The 25,652-nt window shown below is 45.6% G+C and overlaps 2 protein-coding genes across 2 annotated transcripts; both read right to left on the bottom strand.

The window, feature by feature from the left end:
* Positions 1-2,527: 2,527 nt before the first annotated feature.
* LOC139579180 (all-trans-retinol 13,14-reductase-like) lies at positions 2,528-14,413 on the bottom strand. The gene is made up of 11 exons (XM_071407566.1): positions 14,097-14,413; positions 13,089-13,271; positions 12,194-12,435; positions 8,352-8,553; positions 7,967-8,164; positions 7,766-7,885; positions 6,876-7,014; positions 4,705-4,814; positions 3,846-4,015; positions 3,501-3,660; positions 2,528-3,319 (listed from the first exon to the last, which is right to left on the bottom strand). The coding sequence occupies exons 1-11, from the start codon at positions 14,254-14,256 to the stop codon at positions 3,174-3,176; spliced, it is 1,830 nt and encodes a 609-aa protein (XP_071263667.1). The 5' UTR covers positions 14,257-14,413; the 3' UTR covers positions 2,528-3,173.
* Positions 14,414-15,474: 1,061 nt separating this feature from the next.
* On the bottom strand, positions 15,475-25,640 carry LOC139579348 (uncharacterized). Its single transcript, XM_071407923.1, has 8 exons — positions 24,405-25,640; positions 23,955-24,151; positions 23,631-23,830; positions 23,400-23,499; positions 22,948-23,310; positions 22,270-22,426; positions 21,427-21,554; positions 15,475-21,225 (listed from the first exon to the last, which is right to left on the bottom strand). Exons 1-8 carry the CDS (start codon positions 24,955-24,957, stop codon positions 20,854-20,856), a joined length of 2,070 nt encoding a protein of 689 aa, XP_071264024.1. The 5' UTR covers positions 24,958-25,640; the 3' UTR covers positions 15,475-20,853.
* Between the last annotated feature and the right edge of the window lie 12 nt (positions 25,641-25,652).

The raw sequence follows: 25,652 nt of genomic DNA, 5'->3' as shown, positions 1-25,652 counted from the left end.
TTTTTCCATCTACGTAACATTGCAAAAATCTGAAACTTTCTGTCCAAAAATGATGCAGAAAAATTCATCCATACTTTTGTCACTTCTAGGTTTGACTACTGCAATGCTCTAACTTCTGGCTACCCAGATAAAGAACATAATAAACTTCAGTTAGTACTTAACACGGCTGCTAGAATCTTAACTAGACTAAATCTGATCATATTACTCCAGTGCTAGCCTCCCTACACTGGCTTCCTGTTAAGGCTAGGGCTGATTTCAAGGTTTTACTGCTAACCTACAAAGCATTACATTGGCTTGCTCCTACCCATCGTTCTGATTAGGTCCTGCCGTACATACCTACACGTACGCTATGGTCACAAGACGCAGGCCTCCTTACTATCTCTAGAATTTCTAAGCAAACAGCTAGAGGCAGGGCTTTCTCCTATAGAGCTCCATTTGTATGGAATGGTCTGCCTATCCACGTGAGAGACGCAGACTCAGTCTCGACCTTTAAGTCTTTATTGAGGACTCATCTCTTCAGTAGGTCCTATGATTGAGTGTAGTCTGGCCCAGGAGTGTGAAGGTAAACGGAAAGGAACTGGAGCAACAAACCTCCCTTGCTGTCTCTGCCTGGCCGGTTCCCCTCTCTCCACTGGGATTCTCTGCCTCAAACCCTATAACAGGGGCTGAGTCACTGGCTTACTGGTGCTCTTCCATGCCGTCCCTAGGAGGGTTGAGTAACTGACGTGATCTTCCTGTCCGGGTTGGCGCCCCACCTCGGGTTCATAGTGTGGAGGAGATCTTCGTGGGCTATACTCAGCCTTGTCTCAGGATGGTAAGTTGGTGGTTGAAGATATCCCTCTAGTGGTGCAGGGGCTGTGCTTTTGCAAAGTGGGTGGGGTTATATCCTGCCTGTTTGGCCCTGTCCGGGAGAATCGGTGGACGGGGCTAGTGTCTCCCAATCCCTCCGGTTTCAGCCTCCAGTATTTTTGCTGTAATAGTTTATGCGTTGGGGGGCTAGGGTCAGTCTTATATCTGGAGTATTTCTCCTGTCTTATCCGGTGTCCTGTGTGTATATTCTCTCTCTCAACCCTACCTGGCCTGATGACTCCTTGCTGTCCACCTGGTTGTGCTGCTGCTACAGTTTCAACTGTTCTGCCTGCAGCTATGGAACCTTGACCTGTTCACTGGACATGCTACCTTGTCCCAGACCTGCTGTTTTCAACTCTTTAGAGACAGCAGGTGCGGTAGAGATACTCTGAATGATCGGCTATGAAAAGCCAACTGACATTTACTCCTGAGGTGCTGACCTGTTGCACCCTCTACAACCACTGTGATTATTAATACTTGACCTTGCTCGTCATCTATGAACATCTTGGCAATGTTCTGTTATAATCTCTTCTGTGAGAATCTCCCATCGTATGTCAGACACTAGTCACATGGTCTCATTGATAGAGGGCTTAGGAAGGATACTAGAGGGCACCCTGCTGGCCACTTTTGATGTGGAGAGCTTGTACACTAACATCCCACACACTGGAGGCTTGCAGGTGCTGCAACACTTCCTTCAGCAGAGAGACTCTGCCCTTGCTCCTCCATCCAATGATTACATCTTACTGAACTGGTATAATCCAATATCTACTTTGTCTTTGAGTCTGACTTTTTCCTTCAAATTCAGGGTGTAGCCATGGGCTAGTGGCAGACTCCCCCCCCCTCCCCTCCCCTCCCCTCACTGTATGTGGGACAATTTGAAGAAGCACTCCTTTATAAAACAGACACACCCCTTACTTTCTAAAATACTCCTATGGAAGAGATACATAGATGATGTCTTTGTGCTCTGGGAAGGAAGTCAGCAGGAACTAAATTAATTCATCTCCTGTTCATGTGGAAAAGCCTACGTCGGACAAACGAAAAGACAATTAAAACAACGCATAGCTGAACACCGCAGCGCAATCAGATGGAAGACCACTGACTATCCAGTAACAGCTAACTTTGTTGAAGCTAACCATCCAATCTCCTCCCTCAAAATGCACAAGCATTGAGCATGTTGCTCTACCAAGGAGAGGAGATAACATCGAGATCCTACTACTACAAAGGGAGGCTTACTGGATAGCCTATCTAAAAACATTGATCCCTAGTGGTCTGAATATTGACTTTGATCTCAGGCCCTTATGAACAATTCTTTATTTTATGAACAAGTCTTATAAATTGATATATTCTTTCTACAGCTTATTAGCGTACACCTAATATGTTCCCTGTTGATGACACTCATTATACATTAAGATTGAACCAAAAGATTACACGTAACAAATATGAAATTAAATACAAAACAATTATGTGAAATTGAATTAAACAATAATGTATGTTGATGCTAATATGAAGTATAATATTCAATTATTTTTCTATGATAATAGCGTAATATATTTACTATGCCATAAACAAATGTTTTTTTTAAACAGTTTCTGTGCCTTCCTACCATGAGGAAGGCACAGTGATGCCGAAACTTTGGTAAATACCCATTAAATTGCTGGGAGTTTATACATGGAGTGTGTGACTTTTTAAAAATAGTTTATTCACCGTTAGTCAGCACCTCAACACAAACATTTTTTGGGGTGTGCGCCAGCTCATGTTTTTTAATAAACCTCCACCGGGCACAGCCAGAAGAGGACTGCCCACCCCTCATAGCATGGTTCCTCTCTAGATTTCTGCCTAGGTTCCGGCCTTTCTAGGGAGTTTTTCCTAGCCACCGTGCTTCTACACCTGCATTGCTTGCTGTTTGGGGTTTTAGGCTGAGTTTCTATACAGCACTTTGACATCAGCTGATGTAAGGGCTTTATAAAATACATTTGATTGAAAGATTCCTCGACTTTCAATTTTGTTTTCCCTTAAGTGAGAGAGAGCAGAGTTATCTACACTCATTGATAAGAATAGTTACACACTCAAACACACAGTAACCATCTTGAGGCATCTGTTCACTGTGTTGACTGTAGGACCAGAGATTGAAGCCTGTCCCAGGGCTTGTGTTATTGTAGCTTTGGTGAGTTGGGTGGAGTAGGATGAAGTTGCCCCTAGATGCTGATCTTGGGCATTTTCCCCCAATAATGTGGATTGGGGGAGAGGAAGTTGATCCTAGACCTGTACTTAAGGGAAACTTCACCCGGCGCAACAATGGGTTGAGGGAGGTGGTCAGTAGCGTGTTACTTCAACTTCTTAGTGTCGACACGTTTGGTCTTCTTGGCCAGAGCAATGGCATCCAGGTGCAGGTTACGGTTGAGGATGACAGAACCACAGGTGAGAGCCCCAGCCAGTGCACCAGCAAAGCCACACACAAACACATCCTGACCTGTACACAGAACACAAACATCAACGTGCAGTAGAAACCAGAGCCAATATAGACCTTTAATACTGAAGTTAAACGTATGACTTATCCAAATGCTAAGCCATTAGTTAGCCTATCGAAAACATAGACATATAGCTTCTCTATGATATATCCTTGGACCCCATCAGCCATATAAGTTTCTGACCTGTGAGGTAAAGGTTCTTCAGGGGTGTCTGGGGCCTCACGGTGGCATTGCACTCAGCGCTGAAACGAGCTGTGCCATGGTCTGCTCCATAGATCTCCCCTTTCGGGGCTCCAATGTAGTGTGTGTTTGTTATGGGTGTTCCAGCCTCGATGAACTCAACCTAAAGACAGACCGAGGGAGACAAGGGAGACGTATGTTTCCATCGAGGTATTAAGTTACACCATTTGTCAAAATTGAAAAGGAAGTGTGTCCATGTTACAGCTTGCTAGTAAATCCTCCATAGAGATGTTAGTTTCCTGGAAAAAGCAGTCTACCAGTTTAGTATGAATGGGCCAAATGCTCTACCTTGTCCCTGGTAATCTTGGGGAAGACACTCATCACCACCTCCAGAATCGAGTCACAGAATATCTGCTTCAGCTCCTTGTAATCAGTCCCTCTGTTGGTCACCTTGTCATCCTTCCACTCCTCAAACCACTCATAGTTAGCAAAGCTCACCAGACTCAGGGTGGACTTGCCTGTGAAGAATGGGAAAAGAAAGGGGGTTGAAACATGTCTGTTCAGCCTTCATTCTGATGGCATCAGATATTGTAGTTGTGTGCACCTCCAAGAATCTAAATGACAAAATGTTTTTGTATGGTGTAGATCAGAGACCAGCAGGCTGGGTTCAGGAACACATTGCAACACTAACGCATTAACATTGGACAGTCAATAGAATGGAACAAATCAACTTTGAAAAGGAATTTGATAGCCTGGACAGAGCAACCATCTTGGTACCTAATAGAAAACTACAGAATCCTGTTGTATGTTGTCTTTAGTATTTTGTTCCAACTGTTGTCTTGTCTGTGTGTCCATGAAGTAAATAAAACATGTCACAAAAAATAAGAAAAGACAGTCTCACATCAGGAATAAAACTAGAACTAGGTCAAACATCTAACACGGCAACCCTCAGGGGAAAAGAAAGGGTCAACCCAGAAACACCTGGAGGAGAGACGTCCAGGCGAGAGCAGCCTCAACTGGTACAACCTGGAAAAACTTGCCTCCGAACCGAGTAAGATGTAGGACATTAGTCAATGGATTATACTCCTTATAGGAGCCACGGGTTTAAATAAGTCAGTCAGTCAGTGGCTGATACATTTCCAAGGATAAAAATGATGAAATCATTTATTATGGTGAATCCGTGCTAACACTAGTCTTGTTTCTGTACCTGGTGATCGTTCCTCCCAGGTGGGATCTTTGGCTGATGGAGAGGCCACAAAGAGCATGGGAACACTTTTCGCTGACTCCTCCCTGTTCCCCTTCAGATAGGTCTCAACCCTGTAACATCCAGATAATGGGTTTAGTAAGATACTGTAGGCTCTTTAACACTAGAGTGGAGAACACGTCACCCTTCTCAGATTCTGATGCACATATAGAGTGCATTCGGAAAGTATTCAGACCACTTCACTTCTTCCACATTTTGTTACGTTACAGCCTTATTCTAAAATCTATTCAATTGTTTTTCCCCCCTCATCACTCTACACACAATACCCCATAATGACAAAGCAAAAACGTTATTTTTGTTATGTTTGCAAATGTATTCATATAAAAAAAATATTACCTTTACATAGTATTCAGACCCTTTAAATCAGTACTTTGTGGAAGCACCTTTGACAGCCTCGAGTCTTCTTGGGTATGACACTACAAGCTTGGCACACGTGTATTTGGAGAGTTTCTCCCATTGTTCTCTGTAGATCCTCTCAAGCTCGGTCAGGTTGGATGGGGAGCGTCGCTTCACAGCTATTTTCAGGTCTCTCCAGAAATGTTTGATCGGGTTCAAGGTTGGGCTCTGGCTGGGCCACTCAAAGGACATTCAGAGACTTGTCCCGAAGCCACTCCTGTGTCGTCGTGGCTGTGCGCTTACGGTCGTTGTCCTGTTGTAAGGGGAACCGTCGCCCTAGTCTGAGGTCCTGAGCAGGTTTTTAATCAAGGACCTCTGTACTTTGCTCCGTTCATCTTTCCTCGATCCGGACTAGTCTTCCAGTCCCTGAATAACGTCCCCACAGCATTCTGCTGCCACCCCCATGCTTCACCGTAGGGATGGTATTGGCCAGGTGATGAGCGGTGCCTGGTTTCCTCCAGATGTGACGCTTGGCATTCAGGCCAAAGAGTTCAATCTTGGTTTAATCAGACCAGAGAATCTTGTTTTTCAGTCAGAGTCCTTTCGGTGCCTTTTGGCAAACTCCAAGCGGGCTGTCATGTGCCTTTTACAGAGGAGTGGTTTCCGTCTGGCCACTCTACCCTAAAAAAGCCTGATTGATGGAGTGCTGCAGAGATGGTTGTGTTTCTGGAAGGTTCTCCAAACTCCACAGAGGAACTCTGGAGCTCTGTCAGAGTGACCATCAGGTTTTTGGTCACCTCCCTGACCAAGGCCCTTTCCCCACCCAATTGCTCAGTTTGGCCAGGCAGCCAGCTCTACGAAGAGTCTTGGTGGTTCCAAACTTCTTCCATTTAAGAATGATGGAGGCCACTGTGTTCTTGGGGACCTTCAATACTGCAGACATTTTTTGGTACCCTTCCCCAGAACTGTGCCTCGACACAATACTGTCTCGGAGCTCTACGGACAATATCTTCGACCTCATGGCTTGGTTTTTGCTCTGACATGCACTGTCAACTGTGGGACCTTATAGGTGGACTCCAATCAATTTGTAGAAACATCACAAGGATGATCAATGGAAACAGGATGCACCTGAGCTCAATTTCGAGTCTCATAGCAAAGAGACAGAATACTTATGTATTGTATTATTTCTTTTTATATACTTTTGCAAAAAATTCTAAAACCTTTTTTCACTTTATCATTATGGGGTATAGTGTGTAGATTGATGAGGGGAAAAAATATTGTCTACATTTTAGAATAAGGCTGTAACGTAACAAAATGTGGAAAAAGTGAAGGGGTCTGAATACTTTCCGAATGCACTGTAGACCGTGCTTGTTAAACAGTGTGAACACCTATTGAGGTTCCAAACGTGTGAAATTAGTGTAGTGGTGAGTGTGAACTGATACTATCTATTTTGACAACACCCCATTTTAGTTTATACCAAACAGATTACTGTAACAGCACAATCTTTGATGCACACGGTAAAAGGTAGTGAAATACAGAATACGTGACTACGTAGACTCACTATCAGTCTCACGTACCGTAGGTTATGTAAGGTCACTTCTCTCTCTTAAAGTCCACACCACAATACATTACACAATGCATGCATATGCAACACATCAGATATATGTTAATAAGGACAAATAAGGTGTACATTTAAATAAATAGACAAGTCATTAGACAGTGGGGCCTACGGGGACACGCCAAACATTTAGGGTTAAACAAAGAGCGGAAGCACCTACAGTTCATCCATGTTGTGCTCCGTGAAGATCCAGTAGTTGTCTGCTTTGAGGCCCAGGTCCTCCTTGGTTCCAGTCAGGCCCAGGAAGATGCTCAGACCTCCCGCCCCGTTTTTCATCATACCAAGCTGCTTCTGGATGGCTGCAGGGCATCGCAAGATCATACAACATTCATGATTAGTAGGGATGTGAATCTTTCCCTTTCAAGAAGATTCTATATGTATCAAAGATACATGGGCTCCGACACGCTAAGTTTTAGTTTGAAATGATTTGGTTTGATTAGAGGAACAAATCGATGAGGTTCGGTGCACTAACATTTGTTGCATAAACACATTCATTTGAAATTCAAATCTGCAGCTGATGGAGCTGTGTGTGTACGTGATGTATAGGTCTATGGTGTATGATTAGGAATAGGCCTACCTCTAATTGGTCAGCGCGCAAAGCTATGGACAGCGTGCAGTTTAACTAGCCTACTGACATTGCCTGGGGTTGTTAAATATGACTTGAAAAATGACTTGAAGATCAATGACTCAACATAATTCCACACTTAGTTTGACACTGAAGGACAGGAAACAAGTGTCACAAAAGATGGGGTATTTTCGGAAGGTAGAAAGAAAGTAATTTGAACCCAAAAACAATTGCTGTACCTGCAATTTATAACATTTGAATCGATTTTCTGACCGATGCATGCTACATTTGGATCGGTTTGGGGTCTTTTTGCACAGATATCTTAAACATTTGAACCAGGGACCGATGCCCAGTGGTGAACTGTTACATCATTAATGATTAGGCATCACAAGATCAAAGAAACATTATCTAGACAAGTGTCAACTAACAATTCAGTCTTTTTAAACACAGACATCTTGAACATACACTTTAATACCCTCACCCACCTGGCATGGCCTGGAGTTCCTTAGGCAGCAGCTGCTGGTAGGTGTTGAAGATGCCGGCGTTGGAGATGACCATTGGAGCAAGCACATGGATCTCCTCCTGACCCTTCATCACGCTCACACCTGAAACCATGGGAACCAGAGGTGGTCAAATCTGACCATCTGTGTGATCAATCAATTCATCTTTCATCCAGTCCTATTCACCAATAGCCTCCTTGTTGTCGTTGAACAGGATGCGGTTGACTGGGGCGCGGACGAGCACGGCCCCCCCGGCTTTCTCAACGATAGGGATCATGTGGTAGGCGATCTCACTGGCTCCTCCTATTGGGTACCAGGCGCCAGTCAGGTAGTGGCAGACCATCAGGCTGTGCATGGAGAAGCTGGCATCCTTGGGCATGTTACCTGCAGTTACACAACAAAATGGAGTCCTATAAAACCAAATACACTACAAAAAGAGATGCAATTAATTTGGTCCACGTGGAGAGAATGTGTGTCCCCCAAATGGCACAAATTAGTGAACCACATAGGGAATAGGGAGATGGCAGTGGTTATACTCTCCACTATCAGGAACTACAGCTGTCTACCCTACCGTAATTGCCAAAGATGTAGCTGAAGATGACCCTGAGGTCATTGTTCTTAGTCAGCTCGTTGACCACCTCTGTCACGCTGCGAGACGCCATGCGGAAGAAGAATGACAGACGATTGGCCAGGCCCGTGTACACCAGGAACTTGGCCAGGGGGAGAGGAATGAGCTTCAGCAGACCCAGGAACCAAATGTTGTGTCCTGCTTTCTGTAGATGGAATACATACAGCACCAGTCACAAGTTTGGACACACCTACTCATTCAAGGGTTTTTCTTTATTTTGACTATTGTCTACATTGTAGAATAATAGTGAAGACATCAAAACTATGAAATAACACATATGGAATCATGTAGTAAGCAAAAAAAGTATTAAACAAATCAAATGTTATTTGTCACATGCACCGAATACAGCCTTCACCTTACAGTGAAATGCTTACTTACAAGCCCTTAACCAACAATGCAGTTAAGAAAATATATATATATAAAAAAAAAAAAGTTATGATAACAAATTATTAAAGAGCCTAAATGTACCTACTAACCTAAATTAGTTTTCACTTCAGAACCTTTTTATGAAATAAATTGTTTTCTTGCTCTACCGGTACAGAGTTAATGTGCGGGGCACCGGTGTCGAGGTAATATGTATATGTAGGTAGAGTTATTAAAGTGATTATGCATAGATAATAAACAGAGTAGCAGCAGCGTTCTGGGGGGGGGGGGGCAATGCAAATAGTCTGAGAAGCCATTTGATTAGATGTTCAGGAGTCTTATGGCTTGGGGGTAGAAGCTGTTTAGGATCCTTTTAGACATAGACTTGGCACTCCGGTACCGCTTGCCGTGCGGTAGCAGAGAAAACAGTCTGCCTGGGGTGGGTGGAGTCTTTGACAATTTTTAGGGCCTTCCTCTGACACCGCCTGGTATAAAGGTCCTGGATGGCAGGAAGCTTGGCCCCGGTGATGTACTGGGCCGTACGCACTACCCTCTGTAGTGCCTTGCGGTCGGATGCCGAGCAGTTGCCATACCAGGCAGTGATGCAACCCGTCAGGATGCTCTCGATGGTGCAGCTGTAGAACTTTGAGGATCTGAGGACCCATGCCAAATCTTTTCAGTCTCCTGAGGGGGAATAGGTTTTGTCGTGCCCTCTTCACAACTGTCTTGGTGTGCTTGGACCATGTTATTTTGTTGGTGATGTGGACGGCAAGGAACTTGAAGCTCTCAATCTGCTCAACTACAGCCCCGTCGATGAGAATGGGGGCGTGCTCGGTCCTCCTTTTCCTGTAGTCCACAATCATTTCCTTTCTTGATCACGTTGAGGGAGAGGTTGTTGTCCTGGCACCACATGGTCAGGTCTCTGACCTCCCCCCTATAGTCTGTTTCATCGGTGTCAGTGATCGGTCACTGTTGCATCATCAGCAAACTTAATGATGGTGTTGGAGTCATGCCTGGCTATGCAGTCATGAGTGAACAGGGAGTACAGGAGGGGACTGAGCACGCACCCCTGAGGGGCCCCCGTGTTGAGGATCAGCAAGGCGGATGTGTTGTTACCTACCCTTACCACCTGAGGGCAGCCCGTCAGGAAGTCCAGGATCCAGTTGCAGAGGGAGGTGTTTAGTCCCAGGGTCCTTAGCTTAGTGATGCACTTTTTAGGGCACTATGGTGTTGAACGCTGATCTGTAGTCAATGAATAGCATTCTCTCGTAGGTGCTCCTTTTGTCCAGGTGGGAAAAGGCAGTGTGGACCGCAATAGAGATTGCATCATCTGTGGATCTGTTGGTGCGGTATGTAAATTGGAGTGGGTCAAGGGTTTCTGGGATAATGGTATGGATGTGAGCCATGACCAGCCTTTCAAAGCATTTCATGGCTACAGACGTGAGTGCTAAGGGTCAGTAGTAATTTAGGCAGGTTACCTTAGTGTTCTTGAATACAAGGACTATGGTGGTCTGCTTGAAACATGTAGGTATTACAGACAGAGAGGGAGAGGTTGAAAATGTCAGTGAAGACACTTGCCAGTTGATCAGCGCATGCTCGGAGTACACGTCCTTGTAATCCGTCTGGCGCTGCGGCCTTGTGAATGTTGACCTGTTAAAAGGTCTTACTCACATTGGCTACAGAGAGTGATCACACAGTCATCTGGAACAGCTGATGCTCCTGTGCTCGCCTCAAAGAAAGTATTTAGTTCATCTGGTAGGCTCATGTCACTGGGTAGCTCTCGGCTGTGCTTCCCTTTGTAGTCTGTAATAGTTTCCAGGCCCTGCCACATCCGACGAGCCGGTGTTGTACGATTCGATCTTAATCCTGTATTGACACTTTGCCTGTTTGATGGTTTGTCGGAGGGCATAGCAGGATTCCTTATAAGCTTCCGGGTTAGAGTCCCGCTCCTTGAAAGCGGCAGCTCTACGCTTTAGTTCAGTCCGGATGTTGCCTGTAATCCAAGGCTTTTGGTTGGGGTATGTGTAACGGATGTGAAATGGCTAGCTAGTTAGTGGTTACGCGCTAATAGCGTTTCAATCGGTTACGTCTCTTGCTCTGAGACTTGAAGTAGGGTTTCCCCTTGCTCTGCAAGGGCCGCGGCCTTTGTGGAGCGATGGGTAACGATGCTTCGTGGGCGACCGTTGTTGATGTGTGCAGAGGGTCCCTGGTTCACGCCCGTGTCGGATGGTCTAAAGTTATACTGTTACATATGTACGTACAGTCACTGTGGGGACGACGTCCTCGATGCACTTATTGATGAAGTGCCAGCATCGGTCTGTGGTGGTATGTAGACAGCTACAATAAATGCAGATGAACACTCTAGGATGATAGAGTATCTCATGATAAGCTGTAGACCACACTACCTCAGGCGAGCAAAACCTTGAGACTTCCTTAGATATCGTGCACCAGCTGTTGTTCACATAAATGCGTAGGCCCCGGCCCCGTGTCTCACCAGAGGCTGCTGTTCTGTTCTGCCGATAGAGTGTATAACCCACCAGCTGTATGTTCTTAATGTCGTCGTTCAGCCCGTTGGTAGGATAAACGTGCTTTCAGTTCGTCCCATTTATTTTCCAGCGATTGAACGTTAGCTAGCAGGATGGAAGGCAACGTCAGATTAGCCACTTGCCCCGATGCTCACAAGGCACCCTGATCTCTTATTGCGAAGTCTCCGTTTCCTTCTCCAGCAAATAACGGGGATCTGGGCCTAGTCGGGTGTCTGTATTATATCCCTCCCGTCCGACTCATTGAAGAAGAACTCTTCGTCCAGTTTGAGGTGAGCAATCGCAGTTCTGATGTCCAGAAGCTCTTTTCGGGCATAAGAGACGGTAGCAGCAACATTAGGTACAAAACAAGTTACGAACAATGCAAAAAACAAACAAAATAGCATGGTTGGTTAAGAGCCGATAAGACGGCAGCCTTCCCCTCCGGCGCCATCAGCCAACTATATTTTATGTTTGAGATTCTTCATAGTAGCCACTCTTTGCCATAATGACAGCTTTGCACACTCTTGACTCAACAACCCTTGCCCTCAACACAGATGACAAACATAACAGACCAGTCCCCAGATGGTAGCTCCTCTTTGCCAAAGTGCAATCTCACAATTCCCTGCATAGAGCCCAACCTATCCCTGAAATAAGTAGGGAAAAGGTTCTGAGCTCAGATAACAGCACAAGGCAGTCAGCATAAACCACAATTTCCAATAACAGCAGTAACATTAGCACAAGCAGCAGCATAGTAGTCTATTCATCTTGCACAGCTGATTACTTAGTTGACCTTAAACATCAAATACCAAACAATCACCATTACTGTTCCATTCAAACGCTTGTCAACTGATGTCTACGGTATGAAGTTATTGATGACATCATGTAACAGCACCATACCTTGACCAGCCTCATGTACTCATCGATGGCCGCCTCCTCCCCAGGAAATAACTTCTTCAGCTCGTCAGGGAAACGGTTCCTGCCGCTGTAGATGGGGTAGGTGCGCCTGTTTCCAGGAGGGCCCAGCACCACCTGATCAAAGGGGTTGTCCAGCGGCTCCCACTGCAGCTGACCATTGGTCAGCTGGTCAAGCATGCAGCGGAATGGCTTATGTTCCAACAGGTCCCCGATGTAGTGGATACCTGTGGTGGAGGCATGATTGATAGATGTATTTTATTATTAGATTGTCTTATATATTTAGGATGTCTAGCTCACATCACATGGGCTTATAAGACACAGTATTATTGATGCATAGTTTGCATTTACAGTGTTTCACACTTAGACACAAACTCACCATTTTTTTGTTGTTGAGACAGAACCAGGCTAGGGTCAGCCCAGGACATGTGGTCAGAACATGCGTTCAGTTTTTTTAGGAACTCATTCAGGGTCTCAACTTACTGTTGAGAGTTGGAATAGTAGAATACATAAGGTGCCATTTTTCTCTACGCCCCATGGCAAAATGTGTAGAACTGCAGGAAAATGTCATTTTTTCTCTTTTCGCTGTCAAGAGGGGGAGGGCTCTAAAATGTGTAGGGAAATTTTACTTGGGGCCCTCAAAAGGCTAGGGCCGGCTCTGTCTGCATGTGTGGGTATCTGATGTAGGTATGAAGAACCCCACCACCATCAAAAAGTTGCCCATCCCTGGTTTAGGTCAACAACAGAAATAGACTAGGTTCGTCACCACTACCACTTCCACCTCTGAGTAAAGGAAGGTATCTACCACATTTAGTAAGGAATAGTAAACTGATAGCTGCCTTCTAGGTAAGGAAAGGTAAACTGATAAGAGCCTTCTCACCCACGTCAAACTCAAAGCCTTTCTCTGTAAAGGTGTGGCAGCAGCCTCCAGCCCGATCATGTTGCTCCAGAACCAGGACCCGCTTTCCAACCTTAGCAAGCAGCACCGCCACCCCAAGACCACCAATTCCACTGCCAATGACAATCGCATCTAGTTTCTCAGGTACTTTACTGGCCAAGAAACCTGGTAAGGAAGAGTAATAAAAACATACAATTAACACAGTTAAATCTTCTTACATTAAACAAATAACGATGTGTTCCAGCAATATTATCCCATGGACTGTGCAAAGACAGCCTATAACCCCGTTTCCATCCGAAACCATTTCATGCGGATGAATTACCTGACCCATGAAAAAAAGTTACGACCGCATTTTCATGGAAACATTAAAATACAGTACCATTATATAGGCATAAATGCAAACCGAATTTGTTCGTTCGACATGGTGGGATCTTTTTATGTCGGTAAAATGAATTATGCGATAAATTAATTATGTGCACTACGTAATTACGTACAGCGTTTTATCCGCAAAAAGTCAGTGTGATGGAAAAACATGGCTGGTGGTTTTATGCAGATTTTTGAATATTCGAATGAAAATCTGTCCCAAATTGGATGAAAGCCTAGCTAGTGGTACTGAAACAGGTGTTTGTGTAGTAGCTATAAACATGATATAGTGCGGGTGGATTTCATTTCAAAAATGAGTTTAGTCACGAGTGCAGTACAGTAGCTTTGGCCAGCTTGTGACGCAGTACCGTCGGTGACAATCAGTGTAGCCATAGGATATTGTAAATCGTTATGTCAACGGTTCTAACAGACGACATAGTTGCCTGACCTGCTTTCCTACTTCAAATGAATGCTAATACTCTTGGAATACATGTGAACGACAGAGCAATTTAATTATGCAACAAGATACAACTTTCGAATGTAAATCTATTTGCGCACATATTCCTAGGAAACGATATTTCCCGCATGTATTGGTAATCGGTCAAGCCTTGTGTCCACGAGACTCACCCTGCTTCAGAACTTTGTTTTTCTCCTTCTTTTGGGTGACCAGTGGTTTAAGCGGCGCACGAGTGTCGATATCGAAAGGATTTGGTCCGGATGTACGGAACACATATTTGTATAGGAATGCAGCTAGAGCCGCACAACTGATTGCTACAATGATCCACATTTTACGAATTTTAATCAGGGCACCGTCTCACTTTTCGAAGTGGACACACACTTCCGCGTGCGAACAAGGTCTGCAGTGGTTCAGAGCCACTTGGAACAACTTCCACGCATGACAGACAACACGTGTGTTTAATTCAAGTGTTTATGGTAGTATCTCCGTCGTTTTCAGCCAAAGAACATCAGGATTACTAAATAGTGTAAAACCGACGCCCACAGCTGATTCGCCCAGACTGTATAATGAGGATTCTATTAAACTGACCGATTGTATAATGAGGATTCTATTAAACTGACCCGGGCTCAACGCGCGTAGTTCCTACCGGGTGAAAAGCGAGCTGCCTCCCAGGCATTAGCCGGCTGCACGTAAAACTCAGTTTTAGTCCAATTAACGTCAGATTTGACTTTTCGCAGCAGGTTAGGAGAATTCACGTAGCAGGTTATGATGATTAGGTTGAGGAAAATAGTTATATACTGAACAAAAATATAAACACAACAATTTCAAAGATTTTACTGCGTTACAGTTCATATGGGGAAATTAGTCAATTTAAATAAATTCATTAGGCCCTAATCTACGGATTTCACATGACTGGCCAGGGATGCAGCCAATCAGAATTAGTTTTCCCCCACAAAAGGGCTTGATTACAGACATAAATACTCCTGTTTCATCAGTTGTCCAGGTGGCTGGTCTCAGACGAACCCAGGGTGAAGAAGCTCTTTGTGTTTATGGAAAAATTCAGCTCATGAAACCAACACTTTACATGTTGCGTTTATATTTCTGTTCAATATAAATCGGCTCAAAACAAAAGTGACGTGGGTCAGTCAGCACGTTGAGTAATGAGTCGGATTCTGCTTTCAATTGCAAAAGTGATTGCTTTTGACAACGTTGTATCTGCCTTCCACATGAAACTAGTTTGAAAATTTGAACATATAATGTATGGAAAAGAGATGTTTCTGAACGATGGATCATGCTGCCTTATTGACAACATAAGGGAGTGGCGCAGATTGTTGTTCGACTTGAGCTGGGCACTCCCTCACTGGCTTCACCTGGTGAAGTGATGGCCCATAGGCAGGTTCAACCGAGGCCATATTACACTGCTGCCACCGATTGAACATAGACTTCACAAAGAACATATCACTTATTCATGCATTACTTAAATGTGTTGACAGGACAGAAAATGATACCATTACATACCTCACCAGTATTTCACATATTAAAATATTGGACAGTGAAACATAGATCTTTTTTATTTAAAAAAAGTAAACCACAACAGTATCATGAGCAAGTTAAATACTAAAGCAATTGAGCAAAAACTGAAAAGGTATCCTAAAGTACAAAATACAGTATCATGTCCCCACACTGAAAGTTCATACAAGATGTTAGTTTTATGCAAGTATTTGCATTGTCAATGAGAAACTCAGTGAATATACAGTACCAGTCAAAAGTTTGGAAACACCTACTCACTCAAGGGTTTGACTTTCTTTTTACATTGTAGAATAATGGTGAAGACTTCAAAATTATGAAATAACACATATGGAATCATGTAGTAACCCAAAAAATTGTTAAAATATTTTTTGATTTGTTTATTTTACATTCTTCAAAGTAGCCACCCTTTGCCTCGACAGCTTTGCACACTCTTGGCATTCTCTCAACCAGCTTCATGAGGTAGTCACATGGAATGCATTTCAATTAACACGTGTGCCTTGTTAATTTGTGGAATTTCTTTCCTTAATGCATTTGAGCCAATCAGTTGTGTTGTAGGGGTGGAATACAGAAGAAATACCTACTTGGTAAAATACCAAGTCCATATTATGGCAAGAATAGCTCAAATAAGCAAAGAGTTAGCAAAGAGAGTCCATCATTACTTTAAGACATGAAGGTAGGTCAATCTGGAAAATTTCAAAAACTTAAAAAATTACTTCAAGTGCAGTCACAAAAAACATTAAGCGCTATGATGAAACTGTCTCTCATGAGGACCGCCACAGGAAAGGAAGACCCAGAGTTACCTCTGCTGCAGAGGATAAGTTCATTAGAGTTACCAGCCTCAGAAATTGCATCCCAAATAAATGCTTCACAGAGTTCAAGTAACAGACACATCTCAACATAAACTGTTCAGAGGAGACTGCGTGAATCAAGCCTTCATGATCAAATTGCTGCAAAGAAACCAGTACTAAAGGTCACCAATAAGGAGAAGAGACTTGCTTGGGGCAAGAAACACGAGCAATGGACATTAGACTGGTGGAATTCTGTCTTTTGGTCTGATGAGTCCGAAGTTGCGATTTTTGGTTCCAACCGCCGTGTCTTTGTGAGACGCAGAGTAGGTGAACGGATGATCTCTGCATGTGTGGTTCCCACTGTGAAACATGGAGGTGGTGGGATGGTGTGGGGGTGCTTTGCAGGTGACACTGTTAGTGATTTATTTAGAATTCAAGGCACACTTAACCAGCATGGCTACCACAGCATTCTGCAGCGATACGCCATCCCATCTGGTTTGCGCTTAGTGGGACTATCATTTGTTTTTCAACAGGCAATGACCCAACACACCTCCAGTGTTATTTGACCAAGAAGGAGAGTGATGTAGCAGAAATAGCAGTCGAATAGCAGAAACTATTACATTACAACGGAACGACTTGATTAGCGTAGTGTTAGCTAGCTACATAGTTGTCTTTGCTGTCTTTGTATCCAAGATAATTGTGTAGTTTAGAGTAATTATCGAGGTTACCTAGCCAGCTACACTTTCAAACAAAGTCAACAACGCAGCCACTGCTAGCTAGCCTACTTCACCAGCCAGCAGTACTATATCATTTTAGTCAATAAGATTTTTTGCAACGTAAGCTTAACTTTCTGAACATTCGAGACGTGTAGTCCACTTGTCATTCCAATCTCCTTTGCATTAGCGTAGCCTCTTCTGTAGCCTGTCAACTATGTGTCTGTCTATCCCTCTTCTCTCCTCTCTGCACAGACCATACAAACACTTCACACCGCGTGGCCGCCGCCACTCTAACCTGGTGGTCCCAGCGCGCACGACCCACGTGGAGTTCCAGGTCTCCGGCAGCCTCTGGAACTGCCGATCTGCGGCCAACAAGGCAGAGTTCATCTCAGCCTATGCTTCCCTCCAGTCCCTCGACTTCTTGGCACTGACGGAAACATGGATTACCACTGATAACACTGCTACTCCTACTGCTCTCTCCTCGTCTGCCCACGTGTTCTCGCACACCCCGAGAGCTTCTGGTCAGCGGGGTGGTGGCACTGGGATCCTCATCTCTCCCAAGTGGACATTCTCTCTTTCTCCCCTGACCCATCTGTCTATCGCCTCCTTTGAATTCCATGCTGTCACAGTTACCAGCCCTTTCAAGCTTAACATCCTTATCATTTATCGCCCTCCAGGTTCCCTTGGAGAGTTCATCAATGAGCTTGACGCCCTGATAAGTTCCTTTCCTGAGGATGGCTCACCTCTCACAGTTCTGGGTGACTTTAACCTCCCCACGTCTACCTTTGACTCATTCCTCTCTGCCTCCTTCTTTCCACTCCTCTCCTCTTTTGACCTCACCCTCTCACCTTCCCCCACTACTCACAAGGCAGGCAATACGCTTGACCTCATCTTTACTAGATGCTGTTCTTCCACTAATCTCATTGCAACTCCCCTCCAAGTCTCCGACCACTACCTTGTATCCTTTTCCCTCTCGCTCTCATCCAACACTTCCCACACTGCCCCTACTCGGATGGTATCGCGCCGTCCCAACCTTCGCTCTCTCTCCCCCGCTACTCTCTCCTCTTCCATCCTATCATCTCTTCCCTCTGCTCAAACCTTATCCAACCTATCTCCTGATTCTGCCTCCTCAACCCTCCTCTCCTCCCTTTCTGCATCCTTTGACTCTCTATGTCCCCTATCCTCCAGGCCGGCTCGGTCCTCCCCTCCTGCTCCGTGGCTCGACGACTCATTGCGAGCTCACAGAACAGGGCTCCGGGCAGCTGAGCGGAAATGGAGGAAAACTCGCCTCCCTGCGGACCTGGCATCCTTTCACTCCCTCCTCTCCACATTCTCCTCTTCTGTCTCTGCTGCTAAAGCCACTTTCTACCACTCTAAATTCCAAGCATCTGCCTCTAACCCTAGGAAGCTCTTTGCCACCTTCTCCTCCCTCCTGAATCCTCCTCCCCCTCCTCCTCCCTCTCTGCGGATGACTTCGTCAACCATTTTGAAAAGAAGGTCGGCGACATCCGATCCTCGTTTGCTAAGTCAAACGACACCGCTGGTTCTGCTCACACTGCCCTACCCTGTGCTTTGACCTCTTTCTCCCCTCTCTCCAGATGAAATCTCGCGTCTTGTGACGGCCGGCCGCCCAACAACCTGCCCGCTTGACCCTATCCCCTCCTCTCTTCTCCAGACCATTTCCGGAGACCTTCTCCCTTACCTCACCTCGCTCATCAACTCATCCTTGACAGCTGGCTACGTCCCTTCCGTCTTCAAGAGAGCGAGAGTTGCACCCCTTCTGAAAAAACCTACACTCGATCCCTCCGATGTCAACAACTACAGACCAGTATCCCTTCTTTCTTTTCTCTCCAAAACTCTTGAACGTGCCGTCCTTGGCCAGCTCTCCTGCTATCTCTCTCAGAATGACCTTCTTGATCCAAATCAGTCAGGTTTCAAGACTAGTCATTCAACTGAGACTGCTCTTCTCTGTGTCACGGAGGCGCTCCGCACTGCTAAAGCTAACTCTCTCTCCTCTGCTCTCATCCTTCTAGACCTATCGGCTGCCTTTGATACTGTGAACCATCAGATCCTCCTCTCCACCCTCTCCGAGTTGGGCATCTCCGGCGCGGCCCACGCTTGGATTGCGTCCTACCTGACAGGTCGCTCCTACCAGGTGGCGTGGCGAGAATCTGTCTCCGCACCACGTGCTCTCACCACTGGTGTCCCCCAGGGCTCTGTTCTAGGCCCTCTCCTATTCTCGCTATACACCAAGTCACTTGGCTCTGTCATATCCTCACATGGTCTCTCCTATCATTGCTATGCAGACGACACACAATTCATCTTCTCCTTTCCCCTCTCTGATAACCAGGTGGCGAATCGCATCTCTGCATGTCTGGCAGACATATCAGTGTGGATGACGGATCACCACCTCAAGCTGAACCTCGGCAAGACAGATCTGCTCTTCCTCCCGGGGAAGGACTGCCCGTTCCATGATCTCGCCATCACGGTTGACAACTCCATTGTGTCCTCCTCCCAGAGTGCTAAGAACCTTGGCGTGATCCTGGACAACACCCTGTCGTTCTCAACTAACATCAAGGCGGTGACCCGTTCCTGTAGGTTCATGCTCTACAACATTCGCAGAGTACGACCCTGGCTCACACAGGAAGTGGCGCAGGTCCTAATCCAGGCACTTGTCATCTCCCGTCTGGATTACTGCAACTCGCTGTTGGCTGGGCTCCCTGCCTGTGCCATTAAACCCCTACAACTCATCCAGAACGCCGCAGCCCGTCTGGTGTTCAACCTTCCCAAGTTCTCTCACGTCACCCCGCTCCTCCGCTTTCTCCACTGGCTTCCAGTTGAAGCTCGCATCCGCTACAAGACCATGGTGCTTGCCTACGGAGCTGTGAGGGGAACGGCACCTCCGTACCTTCAGGCTCTGATCAGGCCCTACACCCAAACAAGGGCACTGCGTTCATCCACCTCTGGCCTGCTCGCCTCCCTACCTCTGAGGAAGTACAGTTCCCGCTCAGCCCAGTCAAAACTGTTCGCTGCTCTGGCACCCCAATGGTGGAACAAACTCCCTCACGACGCCAGGTCAGCGGAGTCAATCACCACCTTCCGGAGACACCTGAAACCCCACCTCTTTAAGGAATACCTAGGATAGGATAAAGTAATCCTTCTTCCCCCCCCCCCCTTAAAAGAGTTAGATGCACTATTGTAAAGTGGTTGTTCCACTGGATATCATAAGGTGAATGCACCAATTTGTAAGTCGCTCTGGATAAGAGCGTCCGCTAAATGACTTAAATGTAAATGTAAAATGTAATGTAGTGCTGAATCAGATGAGCTGGCCTCCACAATCACCCGACCTCAACCTAATTGAGATGGTTTGGGATGAGTTGGACCGCAGAGTGAAGGAAAAGCAGCCAACAAGTGCTCAGCATATGTGGGAACTCCTTCAAGACTGTTGGAAAATCTTTCCTCATGAAGCTGGTTGAGAGAATGCCAAGAGTGTGCAAAGCTGTCGAGGCAAAGGGTGGCTACTTTGAAGAATCTAAAATATATTTTTTATTTGTTTTACACTTTTTTGGTTACTACATGATGCCATATGTGTTATTTCATAGTTTTGATGTATTCACTATTATTCTACAATGTAGAAAATTGTAAAAAATAAAGAAAAACCCTTGAATGAGTAGGTGTGTCCAAACTTTTGACTGGTACTGTATAATGAATAATGAAGGTATAACACCAGTGTTCCATCAGCATTGTTCAGTTCAGTCTGACATACTTTAATTTTGGGGCAAATCCAGATCATAGTAAAGGAGGTGTTCTGTAAAGGACGGCTATAATAAAATATCAAAAAAATAAAAGGTCTGTGGGGCGAGTTCAATTCTTGTGTAGACCTATGCCTTCTGTCAGGAGGGCATGTGGAGCCGTGATAAAAGTTCAAGCACTTTTGACCCCTTGCCACTGGGGAAGTCATGGTTATCTTGTGGGGTCATCTCCAACCCATACAGGTGCTCAAGGAAGCCATACAGGGAGGCTAGCTGATCTGGGTACCCCAGTTCAAACACACGCAGAAGCTTGAATAGCTTGTCCAGTGCATTGCTCAGGCCCTCCTGAGGCAGGGGGATTGCAATCCTATCAACAGGGAACACGATGCAAAGCTGCCGGCCAGGGGCCTCCAGGGGTCCCACGCTCAATATGTAGGGCTGAGCGTGGGACACAGACTCTGGGCCCTCCAAGGAGGTAAGGTCACAGAATAAGGAGGACACCATGGTGTCTATCTGTAGAGGAACAAAGGAGGAAAGGTCTTTCAAGGGGATTCTTCAATTACATTCCTTCAAAACATCATTGTTACCTTCTAAAGTTGCCAACCATTTCCTTCTAAAATTCCACTAGTTCACAAACTTAATCTATATGGCAACGAGGAAATGTCTGGGTTTACTGCTCAGTCTGACCAGGAAGAAAAATACTGTGTTGCTCACCGGTACAATGTCCACCAGATACCGAATGGCCTGCCTGACACTGCTCCTGGAGGGTAAGGAAGCTCTACTGGTGTTTGTTGGTGGTAGTACATAAATCAGGACCTTCAGCATAGTCAGGGTGTAGGAGTCTGCAGAGGAATCAGAGGGGAACAAATATGTGAAACTTGGCATAAAAAAACTTAAACAAACACAGCAATCTACTCTCCTATTACTCTAACCACTGAGTAAATCATACAGATCATTATCAGTCAGTCTGTCAATGGCTGATTAGGAGGTTGACTGTAAAGTGTCTATTCCGTGTATACTGAATTTAAAAAAAGAAACGCAACATGCAACAATTTCAAATATTGTCCTGGACTGGTGTGATTACACATGGTCTGCGGTTGTGAGGCCGGTAGGACGTACTGCCAAATTCTCTATAGCGACGTTGGAAGCAGCTTATGGTTGAGAAATTAACAATAAATTCTCTGGCAACAGCTCTGGTGGACATTCCTGCAGTCATCTTGGCTCCATCAAAACTTGAGACATCTGTGGCATTGTGTTGTGTGACAAAACTCCACATTTTAAAGTGGCCTTCTATTGTCCCCAGCACAAGGTGTGCCTGTGTAATGATCATGCTGTTTAATCAGCTTCTTGATATGCCACACTTGTCAGGTGGATGGATTATCTTGGCAAAGGAGAAATGCTCACTAACAGGGATATAAACAAATTTGTGCATAATAGTTGAGAGAAATAAACTGCGTATGGAACATTTCTGGGATTTCATATTTCAGCTCTTGAAACATGGGACCAACACTTTACATGTTGAGTTTATATTTTTGTTCAGTGTAGTTAACCTCTGACCTCCTTGCTGTGTGGCAGCCAGTTGAAGAAGTGCAGAGATGTCCGGGTGTTTTTCACACTCTGCGATCTGGTACACCCTGGGCAACACGAACGACGACCACTGGGCCAGGAAGGAGTGGCCTTTACCTGGGAACATCCTCTCAAACTCCAGGTCAATCTGAACAAACAAACACCTTTCAGATCCCAATAATACACTTAGTCGATTATCACTCCTGCAACATTATTTTGTTTAAATATAATTTGATCTCTGAGAAATTAAGGTAATTGATCGCATCCAAATTGGCCATTTGAAGGGGGGGGTCAGTGGGTGGCTTTTGACCACTTCTTTGATTCCTTATACAGTATCTTACCTCATTGTTAGAACAAAGTTTGGTTCAAATTGGATGTTAGGTACTATATTTATGGAATATTATATGAATCCTATAAATTAAAAAAAAGGGCAATTTTGGGTGCAATCAATTAGCTTAATTTCTCAGAAATCTAATTATATTTCATCAAAATAATGTTGCAGGAATGCTGATCTTATCTGTTTTTAACTTCAGAAACAATTTCATATCAATTTGAGATGGTGGGTGTCATATCTGGCTAAAATGACATGGAATGACCCTAATACAAGTTTATCTGTGGCCTTTCTAGTCTAGTGAGCATCCGTAGCTTTCTCCATGAAGACTGACTCACCGTGGCGGGAACGTCAAGAAAACGTGGGTACTCGGCCAACACAGCCCTCATACTAGGCCGTGTGTTGCTGATCCAACTCCTGCGTGCGTTGAATGTGAGGTCCATAGCACTGTGGATGGCAGGCAGGTTCCTGGTCAGGGGCCTGGTTCTCTTCATCAGCTCCATCCACCTCTGGGTCTCCTCGCTGGACTGTCTCTCCAGGAGCCCAGGCCCCGATCTAGGTCCAGGAGGGTCCGCCAGGCCCGGCTCTGGCCGACGCCTCTTCAGCACATACTTCTTCTTGTGGTCTTCAAGGGTGCGTCGAGAGTTGCGCAGGCGCGTCTCAATGTAACCCGTACGGGACAAAGGGTCGTACAAGTGTTCCTACACAGGGAGAAAAAATGACAAGAATCGTCTACTCAGTAACTGAGAATTATGTGAATCTTACACTACTAATCAATTTACTAACTCACAATGCCATTGATGCCAGCAGATGGTGCACAGAGCCTGAGGCCTGGGAAGAGCTCCACTATGTGCTCTGCCAGCATGGTCTTCTGAGCAGAGGTAGGGTAGCTGCAGAGAAGGACAGGAGATTAAACGTCAGAAACACTCACAAAACATTGAGTCTAACTAGAAGAGCAAAATCTCTGCTCTCTCAGTCACGTCCCTTCTCAGCACAAATACACATACAATCAGCTCCTCACAATCCAAACTCCTCCACGATGAAGGACACAGAGAACTTGATAAGCTTCCTGCGGGACAGCTCACACAGACAGCCCTCCCTCTCGTACTCCCGGACCACCTCAGGACACAGCTGCTCCAGCCACAGGCGCAGGCGACCTACAAAGTCCTGTGGACCAGCCTCCACCTGCTCCTGCCCAAACTCACCGGCCTCCACACCACTCTGAGAATGACAGGTTTAGATAAGAACTGAGGCGCACATTATGTCAGTGAACATTTAGTGCCTAATATTGTTCATGAGATTGCGAGGTCAGCGTTTGAGGACTGAGTAGATGTACTTTACTCACATTGGCAGGATGAGGCAGAGGCAGAGCAAGGGCCTCCTCAGCCATGCAGCATCTCTCTATCTCAGGTCGCTCTGTTTTGATGTTGGCTGGGCTGAAGCAGGGGTGCAATGTGTCCTGGGGCTTGGCAGCCATCTCTCCCTCCAGGGGCACAGCCACAGTCCTCTGGTCTCCTTCATGCAGCCTGCGGTCATCTGCAACTGAACATTAGCAGAGAGGAGACAATGAGGAAGTGCATGAGAGGTAGCCTAGCAAGCCGCCAGACCTCCCGAGCTTACATGAATGGTTCGCTGTACGGATATACCATTCATGTAAGCTTGCGATATCAGGCAGCTTGCGAGGCTACATGAAAATACTGCAAGTCAAGACATCAAGAGAGGCTCTCACTAAAACTGCCTTTGCTCTGTGAAACTACATCACAACCATCTCTCACAACATTGAGTCAGGACTTACATTGAGTGGTACCGCCCCCGTCAATAAGGGCCATGTCTTCATTGTGCTCCGTCTTGAACACTCTGTTCATCAGCTCCCACTCCTCTGGGATCCCCATGCCCTGACCCTCCTCAAAGTCCACCATCACTGGCCCAGCCGACACAAGGTCAAACGGGTCAGGCAGTCCAGCACAGTCCTCCACCACGTCCTGGGGATGGGGCTCCACGGTGGTCCTTTGTGATGCTTGGGAGGTTGAGCAAGTGGTCTGACCCATTGGATTCTTAGTGTTGCAGCGCCCACCACTACCCCTCGGTCCTGTGTTACAGAATGCCCCTGAAGACCCACCCTGCACCCTCCAGTCACCCCCGCTGGGGGCCTCTAACCTCTGCTTCAGTCCCAGGGTGTCCTGGTCACTCTGGGTCACTGAGGAAAGTCCATGCTGCTGGTCCCCTTGGAGCCCGGTTAACAGACGCACAGTCTCACACAGCACAGACTCCACTGCTGTACGCACTGCCTCCTCAATGGCCCCGCCCAGTCTGTCCCTCAGGAAGCTGATGGACAACTGGACATCCATCTTGGCACAGCTCTACCTGGCTGTTTCTGTGACTTTAGACACCAACCACAGGTTAGAGCTCTATGGGATGGTATGTAGCTAGTCTATTAAAAAAAAAAAAAAACTGGGTATTGTCAAAGATTTTCTAGTGTGATTATCTATTGCTTCATTTCTTCCTCTCTGATAATTGATATGACCACAACATCTTGAAGCGTCAACCAGAGATACTATGAATTTTACTAAGAACAATCATATTAGCTAATTACCCTAAAACTACAGCCATCTTGGCAACTCAAAAAACAATGTCAACATAGCTACCTAAACTGGATCACTAACTAGTTACATTACTACCATATTATGCGGAAGACACATTTCGGTTGAATACATTGTTGTGCAACTGGCTAGGTATCCCCTTTTCCCATTGTTGTTCCCATTACTCTTGCTAGCAACAAAACAAGCTCGCTAGCTAATAATTTCCTACAAGCTATCTCTGTAAATGATTAGATTAATTAATTCAGTTAGTTAACATTTCATTGCAAATGATCGAAAGAATACTTGAAGTCTACGCGGGATTGGGACTTTAAACCAAAGCTACAATGCGTAAAACATTAATATATACATTTTGAAGCGTTGTAGCTAGCTATCGATTCTAGCTAACTGTCGTCCCCTAAATAAAACGTCATCAGCAAGAGGCCGCAAGCGTCAAAAAAGAGAAC

The sequence above is a fragment of the Salvelinus alpinus genome, chromosome 1, assembly GCF_045679555.1.
Source record: "Salvelinus alpinus chromosome 1, SLU_Salpinus.1, whole genome shotgun sequence".
NCBI classification, from domain to species: domain Eukaryota; kingdom Metazoa; phylum Chordata; class Actinopteri; order Salmoniformes; family Salmonidae; genus Salvelinus; species Salvelinus alpinus.
The sequence above is the reverse complement of the archived record's forward strand: the minus strand, read 5'-3'. Positions and strand labels throughout refer to the sequence as shown.

Coding starts and splice junctions, on each gene's coding strand:
- LOC139579180 (XM_071407566.1), bottom strand. CDS start 14,256: ATGTGGATCATTGTAGCAATCAGTTGTGCGGCTCTAGCTGCATTCCTA. Junction 7,886..7,966: donor CGACAACAAGGAGGCTATTG/GTGAATAGGACT, acceptor CCATGGTTTCAG/GTGTGAGCGTGATGAAGGGT. Junction 3,661..3,845: donor CCAAGATTACCAGGGACAAG/GTAGAGCATTTG, acceptor GTCTGTCTTTAG/GTTGAGTTCATCGAGGCTGG.
- LOC139579348 (XM_071407923.1), bottom strand. CDS start 24,957: ATGGATGTCCAGTTGTCCATCAGCTTCCTGAGGGACAGACTGGGCGGG. Junction 23,500..23,630: donor ATCGTGGAGGAGTTTGGATT/GTGAGGAGCTGA, acceptor CCTTCTCTGCAG/CTACCCTACCTCTGCTCAGA. Junction 23,311..23,399: donor CTGCTGGCATCAATGGCATT/GTGAGTTAGTAA, acceptor CTCCCTGTGTAG/GAACACTTGTACGACCCTTT.